This window comes from Purpureocillium takamizusanense, chromosome 2 (assembly GCF_022605165.1).
Source record: "Purpureocillium takamizusanense chromosome 2, complete sequence".
Taxonomy (NCBI): Eukaryota; Fungi; Ascomycota; class Sordariomycetes; order Hypocreales; family Ophiocordycipitaceae; genus Purpureocillium; species Purpureocillium takamizusanense.
Genome location: NC_063069.1, coordinates 618219 through 632382, shown reverse-complemented (window position 1 = coordinate 632382; position 14164 = coordinate 618219). Strand labels below are relative to the sequence as shown.

General features: G+C 59.5%; 4 protein-coding genes across 5 annotated transcripts; all 4 read left to right on the top strand.

Moving 5' to 3' along the window:
- Positions 1 to 1908: 1908 nt before the first annotated feature.
- Positions 1909 to 6863, top strand: JDV02_002012 (uncharacterized protein). 2 transcript variants are annotated; one of them, XM_047982994.1, is made up of 4 exons: positions 1909 to 3360; positions 3501 to 3652; positions 3716 to 5435; positions 5495 to 6863. In XM_047982994.1, the coding sequence occupies exons 1-4, from the start codon at positions 2845 to 2847 to the stop codon at positions 5651 to 5653; spliced, it is 2547 nt and encodes an 848-aa protein (XP_047838964.1). In that variant the 5' UTR covers positions 1909 to 2844; the 3' UTR covers positions 5654 to 6863. The 2 variants fall into 2 exon arrangements, with proteins under 2 accessions (XP_047838964.1, XP_047838963.1); XM_047982993.1 differs by having other exon boundaries at positions 1909 to 3652; positions 3716 to 5084; positions 5142 to 5435.
- A 1171-nt stretch (positions 6864 to 8034) lies between these two features.
- Positions 8035 to 8442, top strand: JDV02_002011 (uncharacterized protein; the record flags this gene model as incomplete). The annotated part of the gene is made up of 1 exon (XM_047982992.1): positions 8035 to 8442. The coding sequence occupies one exon, from the start codon at positions 8035 to 8037 to the stop codon at positions 8440 to 8442; it is 408 nt and encodes a 135-aa protein (XP_047838962.1).
- Positions 8443 to 9520: 1078 nt separating this feature from the next.
- On the top strand, positions 9521 to 10567 carry JDV02_002010 (Gamma-D-glutamyl-L-lysine dipeptidyl-peptidase; the record flags this gene model as incomplete). The annotated part of the gene is made up of 1 exon (XM_047982991.1): positions 9521 to 10567. The coding sequence occupies one exon, from the start codon at positions 9521 to 9523 to the stop codon at positions 10565 to 10567; it is 1047 nt and encodes a 348-aa protein (XP_047838961.1).
- A 1616-nt stretch (positions 10568 to 12183) lies between these two features.
- Positions 12184 to 13851, top strand: JDV02_002009 (uncharacterized protein). Its single transcript, XM_047982990.1, has one exon. The coding sequence runs from the start codon at positions 12199 to 12201 to the stop codon at positions 13600 to 13602; it is 1404 nt and encodes a 467-aa protein (XP_047838960.1). The 5' UTR covers positions 12184 to 12198; the 3' UTR covers positions 13603 to 13851.
- The last annotated feature ends 313 nt before the right edge of the window (positions 13852 to 14164 follow it).

Here is a 14164-nt window from a genome sequence, read left to right as displayed (position 1 = left end):
CACTGAAGGCAAGCCAAGTCAGGTCGGTTCGGCCGAGCAGATGCGCCTACCCTAGACCCAGGTAGTGTAAGTCGATGACGTCCAGATGGACATGCGAAAGTGCAGACTCCATTTATACGACATAGATTGGTGCACTATGCTGACAGACGTCGTGATACTGGCGGTTCACTGCGGGATTGTTTGAGATTGAGTCATGCAATAGCTTCCTGAGGTAATCTTGCCTGACCACGCAAGCACCACTACGCGTCGTTGGCTGCCCAGCTGGATGCAACTTGGCCAAACTCGACTCGACAACGCGTTTTACGCATACGGCAGCCCATCACCATGAGGGGTTGGTAGTCGCACCGCGCGGCGCAGCCCGTAAGGGGGCAGTGCGTGCTCCATGGTGCGGCTGCGTTCTCTCACGGTTGGTCTGACGAGGAGCTGGACGAGAGCCGTGGTGCGTCGTGCAAAAGAATATTGTGCCGCATACCCCGTACGAAGCAGAGGAAAGAATTTTTTTGCTCGGACTATGCCATAAACGTGTGCCAACGCACAACAAAGGACGCCTCTAGTGTTTGGTAATATGCCCGCTTGGGCGCGTTGGCGTGAACGACATGTACGCAGTGCTTTTTTCCCAGCTGCGACTCTGGTGGTCCGACGGCTGAAGATGGAGCTGCATACGTCCTGGCAGGAGTTTGGTAGAAAGTCCTATTATCGAAGGGAGACTTGACGCGCGCAGCGGTGCAAGGAAGGTCCCTGGACAAGACGACCAACATAGACGCTCGCGGCCATGGTGTGTAGTCCAGGCGGATATACGGACGGTATGCATGTGCGGAGCAAGCGGTTACGAAGGTACTTCTGTTGTGTCCCCGGCACGACACGATACATCCACATGATGGAAAAACGCCTATATCAGGCTGTTGTGCAGAACTACTAACATTTGATGTCCGGGCAAGTGACCAAGTACCAACACCAACAACACCAACGTCGAAAGTTAGAAACAAGTGCGTGCCAGACAGCGACGATAGGCATTGGTTTAAGGTTATATCATTTTGAGCAAGGTTCAGAGGCAGCAGTTTGCGGTAAATTGCCAGAACCCACTCGCCGTCTCGAACAACGGGTCGCGTCGCACATCACTGGCCCACGGTGGAATTCCGAAGCTGAGGTAATAGTAATGCCAATTGCTGAAAAGAAAAGAACAGGAGAAAAAAAAAAGAATGGGCGGGCGGCCATCGTCACTCTCTTCGGGGCTCGGGACGCGAGACGATGATGTGGTGTGGTCGCGGTGGTGTGGTGTGTGGTCAGGGTGCCGTCGCGTGATTGGGCCATTGCCGTCCGGTTGGCCTCAGGCAGGAAGCTATCATCGCCGCGGGCCAAGAAATACGCGCCTGGTCTGAGGCTTACGCAGGCTCGACCCGGCCTGGCGGTACGCCTTGTCCCCCAAAACGCCCCCCGGCAAAGTTGAAAAAAGCAGGGCTGGGGGGGTGCCATCGGCCCTGGGGGCAGGGCTCAGGTCGCTGTCCCCGGCGCTGCAGGTGGCCTGCCGAAGCCCTGTAGCCCTGCAGCATAGCGTACCTTGGGTACCTGGGGCAGCCCGGCAGTGGGATGGGGCCCGCCACCAGACACCGGGCTGCCGTTTTCGCACAGTTTGAAAAAGGACGCCGCACGGTACCTGTCGCAAACGAGGATGGCATGGGCCGTGCGTAAAATTTCTACTCAACGGTGACATCGCGGCGGGCCAAGGCAAGGACGTTGAGATGGTGCACAGTGTAACGTAGCTTGCCACACGCGACGCGGGCTGAGTCCCGCCACGACCGTTCGCACTGTACCCGTGGGTGGTCGACTGTAACTCGCGGCGCGCTCCTTCTCAGCACTTCAGCGTGTGGCCCCCCCTGTCGTGCTTCGGCCTCGCTCACCCGTCCGCCCAGTGGAGGGAATGGAACTTGCAACGCTTGCCTCCACAGTCTAATCTAATGCTCATCGCGAGAATCGTCCCCACGGGTCCGCGCGACTGTTGACAGCCACGGACAAACGGCGGCGACAACGACCAAGACGACGAACAGAGGTCGCGCATCGTGTGCGTTCCCCGGCTGTCAGACGCCTGCGAGGCAGCTGCATCCTGAAGCGGCGCTTCATATTGCCTTTTCAGTCAAGCACTGCAAGCAAGCAAGCACTGCACTGCAGGTCAGGCCAGCCAGGTCCTCACCTCAGGTACTGACTGTACTGTACTGTACTTCGTACCTTAGGTGGTGAGTGCTTTGTGGCCTGTTCTGTTCAGTGAGTGAGAGGTTGTGCGCCGCGGCTTGCTGGTGGTGCTTCTCTTCTCTTCTGCCTCTGCTCTCTCGCGCGCACACCCCCCCAGCCCCCAAGCTTCCCAACTCTGTCCGCATCCTCCCACGCCGCCTTTCCTCTCCCCATTTCCCTCTCGTTTTGCCATCCCCAAACCATCACCACCGACCCGCCTCGCGGCTCCCCGGAAGCGCACCCGACCTCTCGCGCAATTTTCTCCCCTCGCCGCCGCTCCCCCAGCGTCTGCATCCGCGACGTCCGATTGCCTCCGCGCGCCGACCCTCGTCATTTGTTTCCGGCGCCTCGCGACAAAGCAACCAGGTGCAGCCGCCAATCTGCCCTGCAGTGCTGCTCGCTGGTCGGTCGGTCGACTGATCGCCCCTCTCACGCCCAACGGCCACGCCGGCTTCTTCTCCAGCGCCCTCGCGTTGCTGGCCTTCCGCGGCGTACTCAGACCATCTCTGCCCCGTGGCTCGTCCTGTCCTGGCACATAAATTTCTCCCCTCAACTCTGCCGACTGCCGAGCCATCGCACACGCCGCCACCACCACGCAGCCTTGCCGCCGCCGCAGTCATGGCCATGAACCCCAACGTGGGCGCGGCCAACATGAATCCCATGGGCGGCCCTGTCGGCGGTGCGCCAATGCCCATGATGAATAACGTCGCCAATAACCCCCAGGCCGCTGCCGCTGCCGCCGCCGCCGCCGCGAGGCAGCAGCAGATCAACGACAATCAGCGCGGCGTCCTCAACACCTACATCTACGAATACTTTATCCGATACGGCATGTTCGACTGCGCCCGCAGCCTGCTCAACAGCGAGTCGCAGGTCAACGTCCACAAGGATGGTGCTAACCGACGCCGCGACGAGTCGGGCAACGCTGTCAACGGCGCCGACGACGCCATGGACACCGATAGCAAGGACGACATCGATGGCAAACTGCCCGACGACCTGCCGCCCCCGAAGCTGCCGATGCCCGCCTCCGACTCGTCCTTTCTCTACGAGTGGTTCTGTCTATTCTGGGACATTTACAACGCCCAGCGCGCCAAGGGTGGCAATGGGACCGTAAACCAATACGTCGCCCACACACAGGTACGGCTCATTCCCCTGGCCCGATGCGTCCGCCATGTCGTGAAATCGTGTCGAGATATGCGTGCATGTGTGTCGTGGACCCCAGACTGACTCGCCCCCTCCCCCTTGCGCAGCAACAGTCTCGGCTGAAGCAGACCCAGCAACAGGAACTGCTCCGTCAAATGCGCCCCGGCATGGAGATGAGCCAAATGACGCCCCAGCAGCAACAATACATGATGCGGAACATGCAGAACGGCAACATGGCCATGAAGCAGGGCAACCTCGCCCGCGCCGCCATGGCCAACAACCAGAAGTGAGTGGCCCGTGACGTCCCCCGTCCGCAGCCTCGGACGTTTTGCTGACGGCGCAAACGCAGCCCACAAATGATTATGCAGCAGGCCAAGCAGAACCAGATGCAGCGTGACCCCTCCGGCATGGAGAACCGCGACCGCCCCGCGTCCCCCGCGTCCGGCGACAACGCGCCTTCGCCGTCCAAGCGGCCACGTATCGACGGCGCGCCCTTCAACCCCAATCAGCCTGGCGCCATGATGAACGGCCGACCCGGCCAGGGCATGCCCGGCCAGCAGCTGGCCAACAACCCCAACGCCGCTGCCGCGCACCAGATGCTGACCGCGAACGGCATCAACCCTAACTCCCTTAACCCGCAGCAGTTCCAGAACTTCGTCAACGCGCCTCCGGCTGCCCAGCAAAAGTCCATCGCTACGTATTCGCAGAACCTCCAGCAGCACCACGGGTCGCAGATGGGAAATAAGCAGATGCCCAATGCCGCCGGACCACAGGGCCAGGGCTCGCCGATGATGCCTCAGGCCCCTGACGGCACCGCTCTCAATGCCTTCTACAACCCCGGCGATATCGGCCCTGGCGGCATCCGAGCCGGTCCGGGCGCCCAGGGCCAGAACCCTGGCAGCAACCACGCCCTTCAGGACTACCAAATGCAGCTGATGCTTCTCGAGCAGCAGAACAAGAAGAGGCTCATGATGGCCCGCCAGGAGCAGGACAACATGCCTGGCATGCCCCGGGAGGGCGGCCCCGGCGGACCGGGAGGACCGGGCCCTGGCCCCAACGGACAACCGTTCCCCGACGCTTCTCCGCAGGCCATGCGCACGGGAGCGTCGCCGAATCCCGCCGAGCAGATGAAACGTGGTACCCCTCAGATGAACAACTCAGGCGTCCCCTCGCCGGTCCCCGAAGGTGGACAGTCGCGCGGCTCCCCCAACCCTGCGATGAACTTTATGGGCAACCACGTCGACCCCAACATGGCGCCGCACTTCTTCAAGAACATGGAGGGCAACATGGCTGCAGCGCAGGCGCAAATGAACGGCATGCGGCCGCCGAGCTCGCACCCTGGACAGCCATTCAACGGCCAGATGAACCCGCAGCAGATGATGGCCGCCCGCCAGCAGCAACAACAGCAGCAGCAGCAAGGGCAGCCTCAGCAAGGCCAGCAGGGTGGTCCTCCCCAGCAGTGGCAGCAGGGACCCAATGGCCAGATGGTCCCTCAGGGCATGCAGCAGCCGCAGCAGCAACCGCAGCAGAACCCGCAGGCCCAAGGTACCCCTCAGCAGCGGTCGATGCCTCCTCCGTCAGCGCCAGCCACTGCCGGCGCGAACGCCAACAACCGCACGACTGCTTCGCCGCAGCAGCCTGCCGCGGCACCGCCGACGCCAAACCAGGGCAACAAGGCTGCGCCGAAGAAGAAGGAGAGCAAGTCTGCCAAGGACAAGGTTGGTTACTCGTGCGCGCTCGTCGACGTGAACTTGGCTGGAACTGACACCCTGCAGCGAACTGCCGCGCAAAAGAAGGCCAGCCAGAACGCCTCAAACGCCGGTGCCACTCCCGCTGGCGATGCTGGTGGCGACCAAGAGGCCCCCACACCAGCCACGCCCATCACGCCCGTCAACCCTGGCTTCAAGAGTGGGCAGAGTGGCGCGGCAAACGCTCAGACGACAACGGCTGCGCCCGCGCAGGCCGCCGCGGCGCCCGCGCCCGCTTCTCAGGGTCCTTCCATGCCTCCGCAAGGCCAGGGGGATCCGAATCAGAACAACGCCATGGCTATGGACAACTTTGGCACCATGGTACGCACGGTAGCAGCGTTGGTAGCGTACAAGACTCATTGGCTAACATCAAGTGGCAGGTTGACTTTGGTTCCATGGAATTAGCTAACCCGCTGCAGTCGGGTGATGTCCTGAACGATTTCGACTTCGACTCGTTCCTCCATGAGGACAACAACGAGCCGTTTGACTTCAACGGAGCGTTCACCGGCATGGAGGGGGGCGAGATTGGAGCAGAGTGAAAATGAGCGTGCCAGGCGCGCGCGCGCACGCACTTGGGCGGCTTCCGTTTTTCTGTCACGGCGGGACAAGTCTTAATCTGGCATCATTTGACAGGCGTTCAGTGGGGTCTTATATCATGGCTTATGCGGCGATCAAGGGCTCAAGGGCCCGCGGGAGATATCGAACCCCAGCTTGATGGGTTGAAATGGGGGAAAAGGGTGCTTCCCAATGTGCTTCTAACCTACTCATCCGTTTCTTTCGTTGTGTGTTTGCTTGCTTTGTGCTCAAGCTCCCCCCCCCGGAAGGATGACGTGCGGGGGGGATGCGTATGGTCGGTGGTGGGTGCCGGCGCACCAGAGTTGCCTGACGTTTTTGCCTGCTTGATCTACTACCTATACGCCGACAGCGGTCCCGAATATCATACCACTTTGTATTGCCGATCCCCCGACGTTAGATGTACGCTATCTCCTTTGTTCTCTGTGCGGCTTATTTTCTCTCTATTTCTCTTTCTCTATCTTGCTCTGGTATGGATCTGGCCGGGGGCTGGTTTAGTTACGTCTCAAAGGTCAGCGAACTTTCCGTTTCGGCTCAATGATTCTAAGACATGTCAAAAAGTCGTGGTGAGACCTTTGCCCCCGCGACTGCCACCCACGAGGGTGACGACAGGCAGACGCGGGGCAATAATACGTAGTACGTATGGGTGAAGCTAGTAACTTAGTATATACATACCCTAGCAGCCGTTGAAGAGGGAGGGAGCGCGGGTGCGCTGCGCGCCAATGGGCTTTGCTGGTGGGATGTGAGACAGCACCCCTTTTTCTTCCCCCTTCCAATGGCTTGACTTTGTTTCAAGGATGATGACTGGGGTTGAACATTGGGAAAGGCAGGGTGCAAGTTTGCCTCTCACACTCAGCTACGGGCTGGTCGAATCGTGCTGCTAGATCGCAAACGAGGCTGCATCGGCTTGAGATTGATTGGGCAAGACAACAGGGGAGTCTGCCTCGCGCGCTGTGTAAAAAGCTTTGTGCGTTTGGCTCAGGGGATATCGGACGATGAAGGGTATGGCAGGTTGCTTGGTTGCTTGGTAATTTGGTCGTCAATGTGTTTGGGTTGGGTGCAGGAGAATGGCCCCTATTGCTGACTTGCAGTGTTCGGGAAGCAAACGTGCAACACTAGTCGGTCAGCCCTGCCTTTCAGCTGTACGAAGTAGTTGTAGTCAACGGTATTGTGGACTTTCGTGTAACCTGATGTGACTACTGCTCATGAATGAAGAAGTGAAAGCAAATCAGCAACCCGCTCCGGGCGCGAACTTGACACTTTCTGGGCCCCGAGCAGTCGACGTTTATCACCCGCTCCGCCGTCTCTCGTAAGCTGAGCCGATGCATCATAACGGGGGATGCCCAAATGTGGTCATGTATGTTGCATCTCGGGATACAACGGATGAGCGAGAGGATGCCCGCGGCCGGTATCGGATGCCGGGGGAGTGATTGATGGCCGCGACACCCAATGGAGAGGAATATGTCCATTCGTAGAGACGGGCCGGAGAATGGCTGGTCTCGTGGCGGAGTCTAGGCCATGGGCGGCTGGCTCGGTTGGGCGTGATGGGCATGTAGTCATCGTGTCTTGCGTGGGAAGGACCGCATACCGAGGCTGCAGGTCAGCATTTGGATGCGGTGAGACGGGAGGGGTGTTTTCGGAGAGTTGGATGATGTGCTCCCTAAGGCAACAGGTTACCATTGAGGTAAAGGGGTTCACGGGAGCTGATGATGGGGAATAGCTGACCAGAAGCCTCTTAAGGTTCACACTATTGGTGTTGAGCCTCTTCTACCTAGACTCATGCTTGGATGGCTATGGATCTCGGCCCACAGCATTGAGAGGGCAGCAGCGTATAAGTCTCGGTGTTTCAGTGACGTGCTGTGCAACCCATCGAACGCTCATCTGCAACGGGAGTTGGTTAGATGATGCGAGGTTGTAGATATCCTGCCCCTGAGCATGCCTCAATACAAGCTCAGTGGCATGATCAAAGAAGGCCCCCACATTGTTGTCCGGCGGTCAGCCCGGCCCGGCATGACCTGTTGTATGCGGCTTTGGCAAAGCAGGCTGCATGGTGCGTACGGTATACTTGGTACGGATAGTCTGGTACGCCGCGACGGGGCGACGCTGTTTCAACATCGGAACAGTCCTTCTTTGTATTTGCCCGCGATGGCTTGGCAGCAGCAGCGATTTCGGATCGGGCCGAGGGCGGGTTCAGCGTTGGTGATTCCCCTGGAACCCCAGAGGGCAAGCAGCATTTAAACCCACGCAGTCCCTCCACTTCGACTCCTGTTGTCTCCGTTCAAGACAACTTTTATGCGCAGTCACTCCCCTCCATTCTCGTCTGGTCCCTTAGCTTCCAACCAACAAGATGAAGCTGTCCACCATCTTCCTTTTGCTGTCCCCCCTGGGACTCAGCGCCGCCTCCTCGCCCACCGATCACTCGTGCGGCAAGCTCGGCGTCATGACCGTGGACCGGTCCAAGCTCCCGCTCAACGTCGACCCAAACAACATCCGCGAGTGCGCCGACCATCCGGAGGGCGGCAGCAAAGCCAGCCGCCGAGACCCCGAAGCCGCCGCCGAGTGCTGGTTTGGCAAGCCGAGCGGCTGCAGCAGCGGGTACTGCTTCAAGACGTGTGGCAACGGCGGGGAGTGGTGCTGGACGGCGTCCAACGGGGGCTACGGGGACTGGATCACCTGCAAGAGCGACTCGGCGTGCAGTACGGACCAGGCGTGCGGCCAGGGCGACAACTGCAGTGCCTGCGGGTGCAGATGCTGAGGGACTAGGGAGTAAGCGTGTGTCATGGTACTCGGGAGTAATGCCTTTGCAGGAGTCACTGGAGAAGGGAGAACACTCTGGATAACGTCTACCCGCACTCTCGTTCTTTTGGCCCTGTGCTGGAATATATGCAGGGAAAACTCCCGATCGTACCTCACTGTGCTTTAATATAGTACCTGCGGGCTAGGACCGTGCCGTTCATAAACAACATGCTGTCCCCCTGAAGTTCCGTCACACCGGACCAGTGGTGTGTTCGACCACATGCACCTCCGTGGCACTGGGCCCTAGCAGCTTCGAGCACAGGAGGTTCTAGAAAGTCGACGGCCCCAAGTCGAGCAAAGATCTTCTCTTCTCTAATGCCTGCGCACTTTCGCTGGCGCGGGTCAACTCTGGCTCGAGCTGACTGCATCGGCTGAGCATAGTACTACTGCGCACCGTAGCGTGGGTTGTTCGTTGCCGAGAGGCCGATGGCACGGTGTGGTTACATGTACCCCAGACGAAGCTAATGCGGAGAAAATGCGGAGAGGGCTGCATGCTCCGCGCACCAGTCCCTTTCCCCTTCCCCCTTCCCTAGCCATCAATGCTCCAACGCAGACTCGAGCTTCTGTGATCAGCCCATGACGCAAGTTGGAATCCTTACAAGCGACAGTGAGTAGTGCAAAGTATTACAAGGCCACTTTGCTCGGTGATATGGCTCTTATCATAGCTTAGGTGTTATCGACTGCGAAGTGGCTGTAAGGGTTGGCTATCTGGGAAGAGTTGAGGTAATCTGATTGCGATTGTTACATTGACAGTCTTGAAGACGTAACCACTCAGACCGACGTTCGGTGTATTGCCACCGCAGCGGGCGAGGTCCTGGGTGGCTTCCTGAGATTGTACTTTGTAATTTTGGCTGATTTTCCCATCGGGATTTCCGCTCCCCAACCCCAACATCGATATCGCTGACAAGGGGATCGTCGGGTTTCCCGAGCGGCCCCCTCTCGCTATCGCAACGAGAATGTATATAGTTCCAATGATTGACGTCCATGAAGCCAATGTAGATCTTGTGGTCAAGCCAAGAAGAATTACAGCCGTGACCATGCGCTCACAATCACTTGTTGCGGCTCTGACCGCCGCCGCCGCCGCCCCAGGCTTCCAAGGGGCCACCGTCTTGGCGCGTGTCGTCCACGAGAGGGCCTCAAACCAGGTCGCCTTCGTCAACGTCTCGGTGTCGACTCTGTGGACCAATCCAAGCAAGCCCCGTCCTGTGGACCAGCCCGCGCTCGAGAGCCCCGTCGACATCCAGAAGTGGCTGGACTCGATGACCGTCGACGAGTTCAGAGACCTGACGAGCAGCTCGCGGACCCAGACGCAGGCGCTGTACGGCACCAAGGTGTACATCACGGGGAGGAACGACACCTGGTGCGAGGTTGCCGTCACGGGCCAGCCCACGCCGAGCAGCGACCTCGGATACCCGGGGTGGATTCCCTGCAGCCAGGTGACGACGGACGCCGGCCAGTATGGGCACCTGCAGGCGACGAGGCCGTTTGCGCAGGTGAAGAAGGGGCCGACCGTGGGCCTGTACCGCGACGCCTCGTTGAAGCACAAGGTCATGGACGTCTCGTTCGACACGCGCCTGCCGGAGACGGGCCGGACCAGCAAGGCGATCCGGGTCGCGGTGCCCGGCGGCGGATCGGCGTACCTGGCGAGGGACGACGCCGAGGTGTACAAGAAGGCCTCGGACATTCCCTACCCGACGGGCGAGGACCTCGTGGAGACGGGCAAGATCTTCCTGGGGCGCCCGTACCTGTGGGGTGGCACCTCGGGCTACGCGTTTGACTGCTCGGGCTTCACCCACACCATCTACGACTCGCACGGCATCACCATCGGCCGCGACGCGGGCCCGCAGGCCTACTTTGCCGGCCACGGGACGCCGGTCGAGCGCGAGGACCTCCGGGCGGGCGACCTCATCTTCTACGCCTCGAACCTCACCGACGCCGAGTCCATCTACCACGTGGCCATGTTTGCGGGCGACGGGAACATGCTGGAGGCGTACGCCGCGGGGACGCCGACGCGCCTCACCCCCGTGCGCTTCAACGACGACTACTGGGGCGCTGAGCGGTTCCTCCACCACCACCGAGGGTGAGACGGGGGGACGGACGGTAGACGTGGGCTGCGGAGCTGCAGCAGTTTGCGGCGGGGGTGAGAATCTAGATGGAGGGAAGCGTGAGCGGCGGTGTGTCTCTCGCTTCAATCGCAGCGGTGCGCATGTCTGGCTCTCGCGGAGACTTGGTGGCGGCGTCGAGCAAACGAGGTAAAACGAAAAGGGCGAGAATGAAGTCTGCTTCATGATACATATCATTACTTCTTGTGCTTAGGGACATGAGAGCAACAATGTCCCCAAAGCGCGGCGTGTATGTCGCTTTGCAGGGAGCACGTGTGTATATGTGATGAAGCTAAGTTAGTATATCAATAGTCCTTGTTCGGTACCGTTCAGTGGACGTTCTCCACCGCAATCAACATGGCTATGTGGAGAACAGTGACTGATGAATGAACTACGTACGTAGGGCTATGAACCGTGTGCAAGTTCTCTGGGGGGGTGGACGGCACTTGGCCGAGACTGGACTTGCCCGCAGCCGAAGCGAGCGTCGCCCCTGGCCATCAATTAATCGATCTCCCGTATCGCGCGGGCTGCCAGTGCCGCGTCCCCAAAAGAAGCACAATTGTTTCCATACTCGGATGCCATTGGCCACTGCGGCCTTGGGCAACCGTCAGCAAAGCAACAGGGAACTAACTTACTACTTACAAAATGGAGGCGCATGCAACCACCGGGTGCCCAGCACGCACGCACATCAGACTCGGCACGCCATAGGGGGAGAGACAGAGAGACAGAGAGAGAGACATCGCGTGTCGAGATCCACAGCTTGGTCAAAATGACGTCCTCCTTTCCAAGTTTTTTTTTCTTTCTCCCATCTCTCGCTCCCCCCCGTTGCCCTCCAATTTTCTTGGTACTATCTGGTCTGGTCTGGGCGGGCGGAACGGGTCTCGTCGTCGCCGCTTTGAGCGAAGCGGCTTGGCTGCACCCCGGCATAGCGCGACCTCTTTTTTCGTAGGCCGTTGAGTCCTTCGGGTAGACCATGTGGAGTGTAAAACCGGTCCCGCGAGAGTCGTAACTTAGTACGTAGTGCCATCGACGTGCATCGACGAGACCGCCAAGGGTGGCGGATTCAATCCCCTGGGGGTGGAAGGGGGGGAGACGTCGCTGCTTTCTTGGGTCGGGCGGTCGCAAAAAAATCCTTCCACCGGTGCCAATGTATCGAGATACGAGCTTTTGCATGCTTCTGCTGCTACTACGTAGTCCTGGACCCGTTTCGTTGCCGTAGACTGCATAGCTCTTCTTAATTGTCCCCACGCATCAGGTTCTCTTACATGTCATGTATCCATCGGGGTCGTCTTGCAACCTGCATCCAGGCACCTCGATGCTGCCCATAGTCAGGAAAATCGCCACCGGATGACCTTATTCGCGTTGATACACTTCATCCGGGATCCAAGATAATCCTCAAGTGTTCCTTGTTGCTCTCTGATCTCAAGAATACTATACCCTGAGCAACCCGGTCTGGTCGAGTACGGAGTGCCGCCAGGTGCCAGGCCTGGCCAGAGCTGCCCCCGTAAGAGGGCTCAGACATTCTGACACCTGCCATCTGCACTCCGGTAAGAATCAACAGGAACTCGGGTACAGCGCAGAGACTGACGCTCGCCGGAGCAGTCACGTCGGCCATGTCGGCCATCCTCTCCGTACGCGGCGCCCGCGCCTTGCTCGTTGCCGCCTTCTTCATGGCCGTCACTCTGATTTTCACACTCCGGGATGGCTATCGCTTCAGCGCAACGCGAGGCCAGGTCGACAGTGCAGCACCTAAAGAGAACACCGACGGCGACAAGCCCCAGCCTCCCGAGGTAAAATATATTCCGTCCCCGACGTGGACGCCTCCCGCCGTGAGGGATCCGTTCCCCGCGCTCGCCACGGCGACAGCGGCCCCGGCGATCCCTCCGTGGAACACCCCCAAGCCGGGTCTGCACACACATTACGGCCTCGACTATCAGCCGCCTCTATTCATAGGCTTCACTCGCACCTGGCCGATCCTGCTCCAGGCTGTCGTCTCCTACATCACTGCCGGATGGCCACCCTCCTCCATTCATGTTGTGGAGAATACGGGTGTCCAGCACGCAAACGCGGAGGGAATGCTCACGCTGCAGAATCCCTTCTTTCTCAACCACACGCAGCTTCGACTCCTCGGCGTCAACGTCGTCCGGGCCCCGGTCCTGATGAACTTTGCCCAGCTGCAAAACTACTTTACCTATCTCGCCAGGGAGAATAACTGGCCGTGGTACTTTTGGAGCCACATGGACGTCCTGGTGCTGTCGTACGAGGATGGCCTCGAGGGTGTGACGCCGCGGGCCGGGGACAAGGGGTACAAGACGGTGTACGAGCTCTGCCTGGCCGAGTTGAACGCGACGCGACACGGCGACGACAAGGACCGGTGGGCGGATCGATTCTTCGCCTACGACCACCTCACGCTGGTGAACCGCGCCGCGTACGACGCTGTTGGCGGCTGGGACACCTTCATCCCATACTACATGAACGACTGCGACATGCACTCGCGCTTGCTGATGGGGGGCTGGACACAGCGTGACGCCCTCGCCGGCATCGTCACCGATGTGAGCGCCGTCCTCGACGACTTTGGCGCCTTTTACCGCGATCCGTCCATCAGCCCGACCTTTACCGATCCTAACCCACCACCACCGCCCCCCCGAAAAGACGAGGCCAAGGACGATGGCAAGAAGAGCAAGCGTGAGGTAGCTGAGATCGGCGGCCGCACCGGCAAAAACGCCGTGCCGACCAACGAGGAGACCGATTACTGGATCCGCCTCCGGGAGACTGCGAACAGCATGTTCCACTACAAGCACGGCTCGCGCGGGCGCAACACCTGGCAGCTCGGCCAGCAGGGCGGCGTGGGGGAGCCGTTCTACTATCCGGCGCGGGGCGTCGCCGAGGCCATTGATGTCTTGACGGAAGCGGGTAGGGAGGTCTTCCGACGGAAATGGGGGCACCGAGACTGTGACTTGCTCACGGGGACGAGGTTAAAGGCCGACGACCAGTGGAGGGTGGAGAAGGACTGGTAGACGACTGCTAGGTTTCGCGCGCTTGTTGGGCCACGAAGCCGATTCATGCGCTTGGAAAATTCGTATATACCCTTTCGTCGCTGGTTGCCTAGAACGAGCTTGATAGAATAGTGTGAGGCCGAGGAAGAGGTCCGGGATACGCACAGATGAACAAAGACACAGGCGGAATGCAATGTACAACATAGATAGATGGCGGGCGGTGAATGACCAAGTGGCCAAAAACAGAAGGGCATTTCTCTTGCTTTTCGGATGCGCAACTGTGTACTCTCACTCCATCACCTCACGTAGTCAGTACATTGCCAATGTTGGCCTATCCTTGATGTGGCCCAGTGCAGCGCACACATCAGATGCAACAAAGTGGGCTGTGTCTTTATCGCGACAACCAGAGCAGTCGCAACAAGGCGCAGGGGGGATAGAGGACGGGGGATTCCGGCGCTTAAAGCTCGTTATTCAAGCACAAGACAGGATGCACTGCCGAAGAGTGGGTGGGCGGATTGAGAAGTGCTTGTACGTTATTATTGCAAGAGAGCCGGTTCACCCCTGGGGGAACACATCTATAAAT

Excerpts from the sequence above, each read along its gene's own strand:
- JDV02_002012 (XM_047982994.1), top strand. The coding sequence starts at position 2,845 with ATGGCCATGAACCCCAACGTGGGCGCGGCCAACATGAATCCCATGGGC. Across the intron at positions 3,361-3,500 it reads AATACGTCGCCCACACACAG|CAACAGGAACTGCTCCGTCA; the intron begins GTACGGCTCATT and ends AAGCAGACCCAG. Across the intron at positions 5,436-5,494 it reads TGGACAACTTTGGCACCATG|GTTGACTTTGGTTCCATGGA; the intron begins GTACGCACGGTA and ends ATCAAGTGGCAG.
- JDV02_002009 (XM_047982990.1), top strand. The coding sequence starts at position 12,199 with ATGTCGGCCATCCTCTCCGTACGCGGCGCCCGCGCCTTGCTCGTTGCC.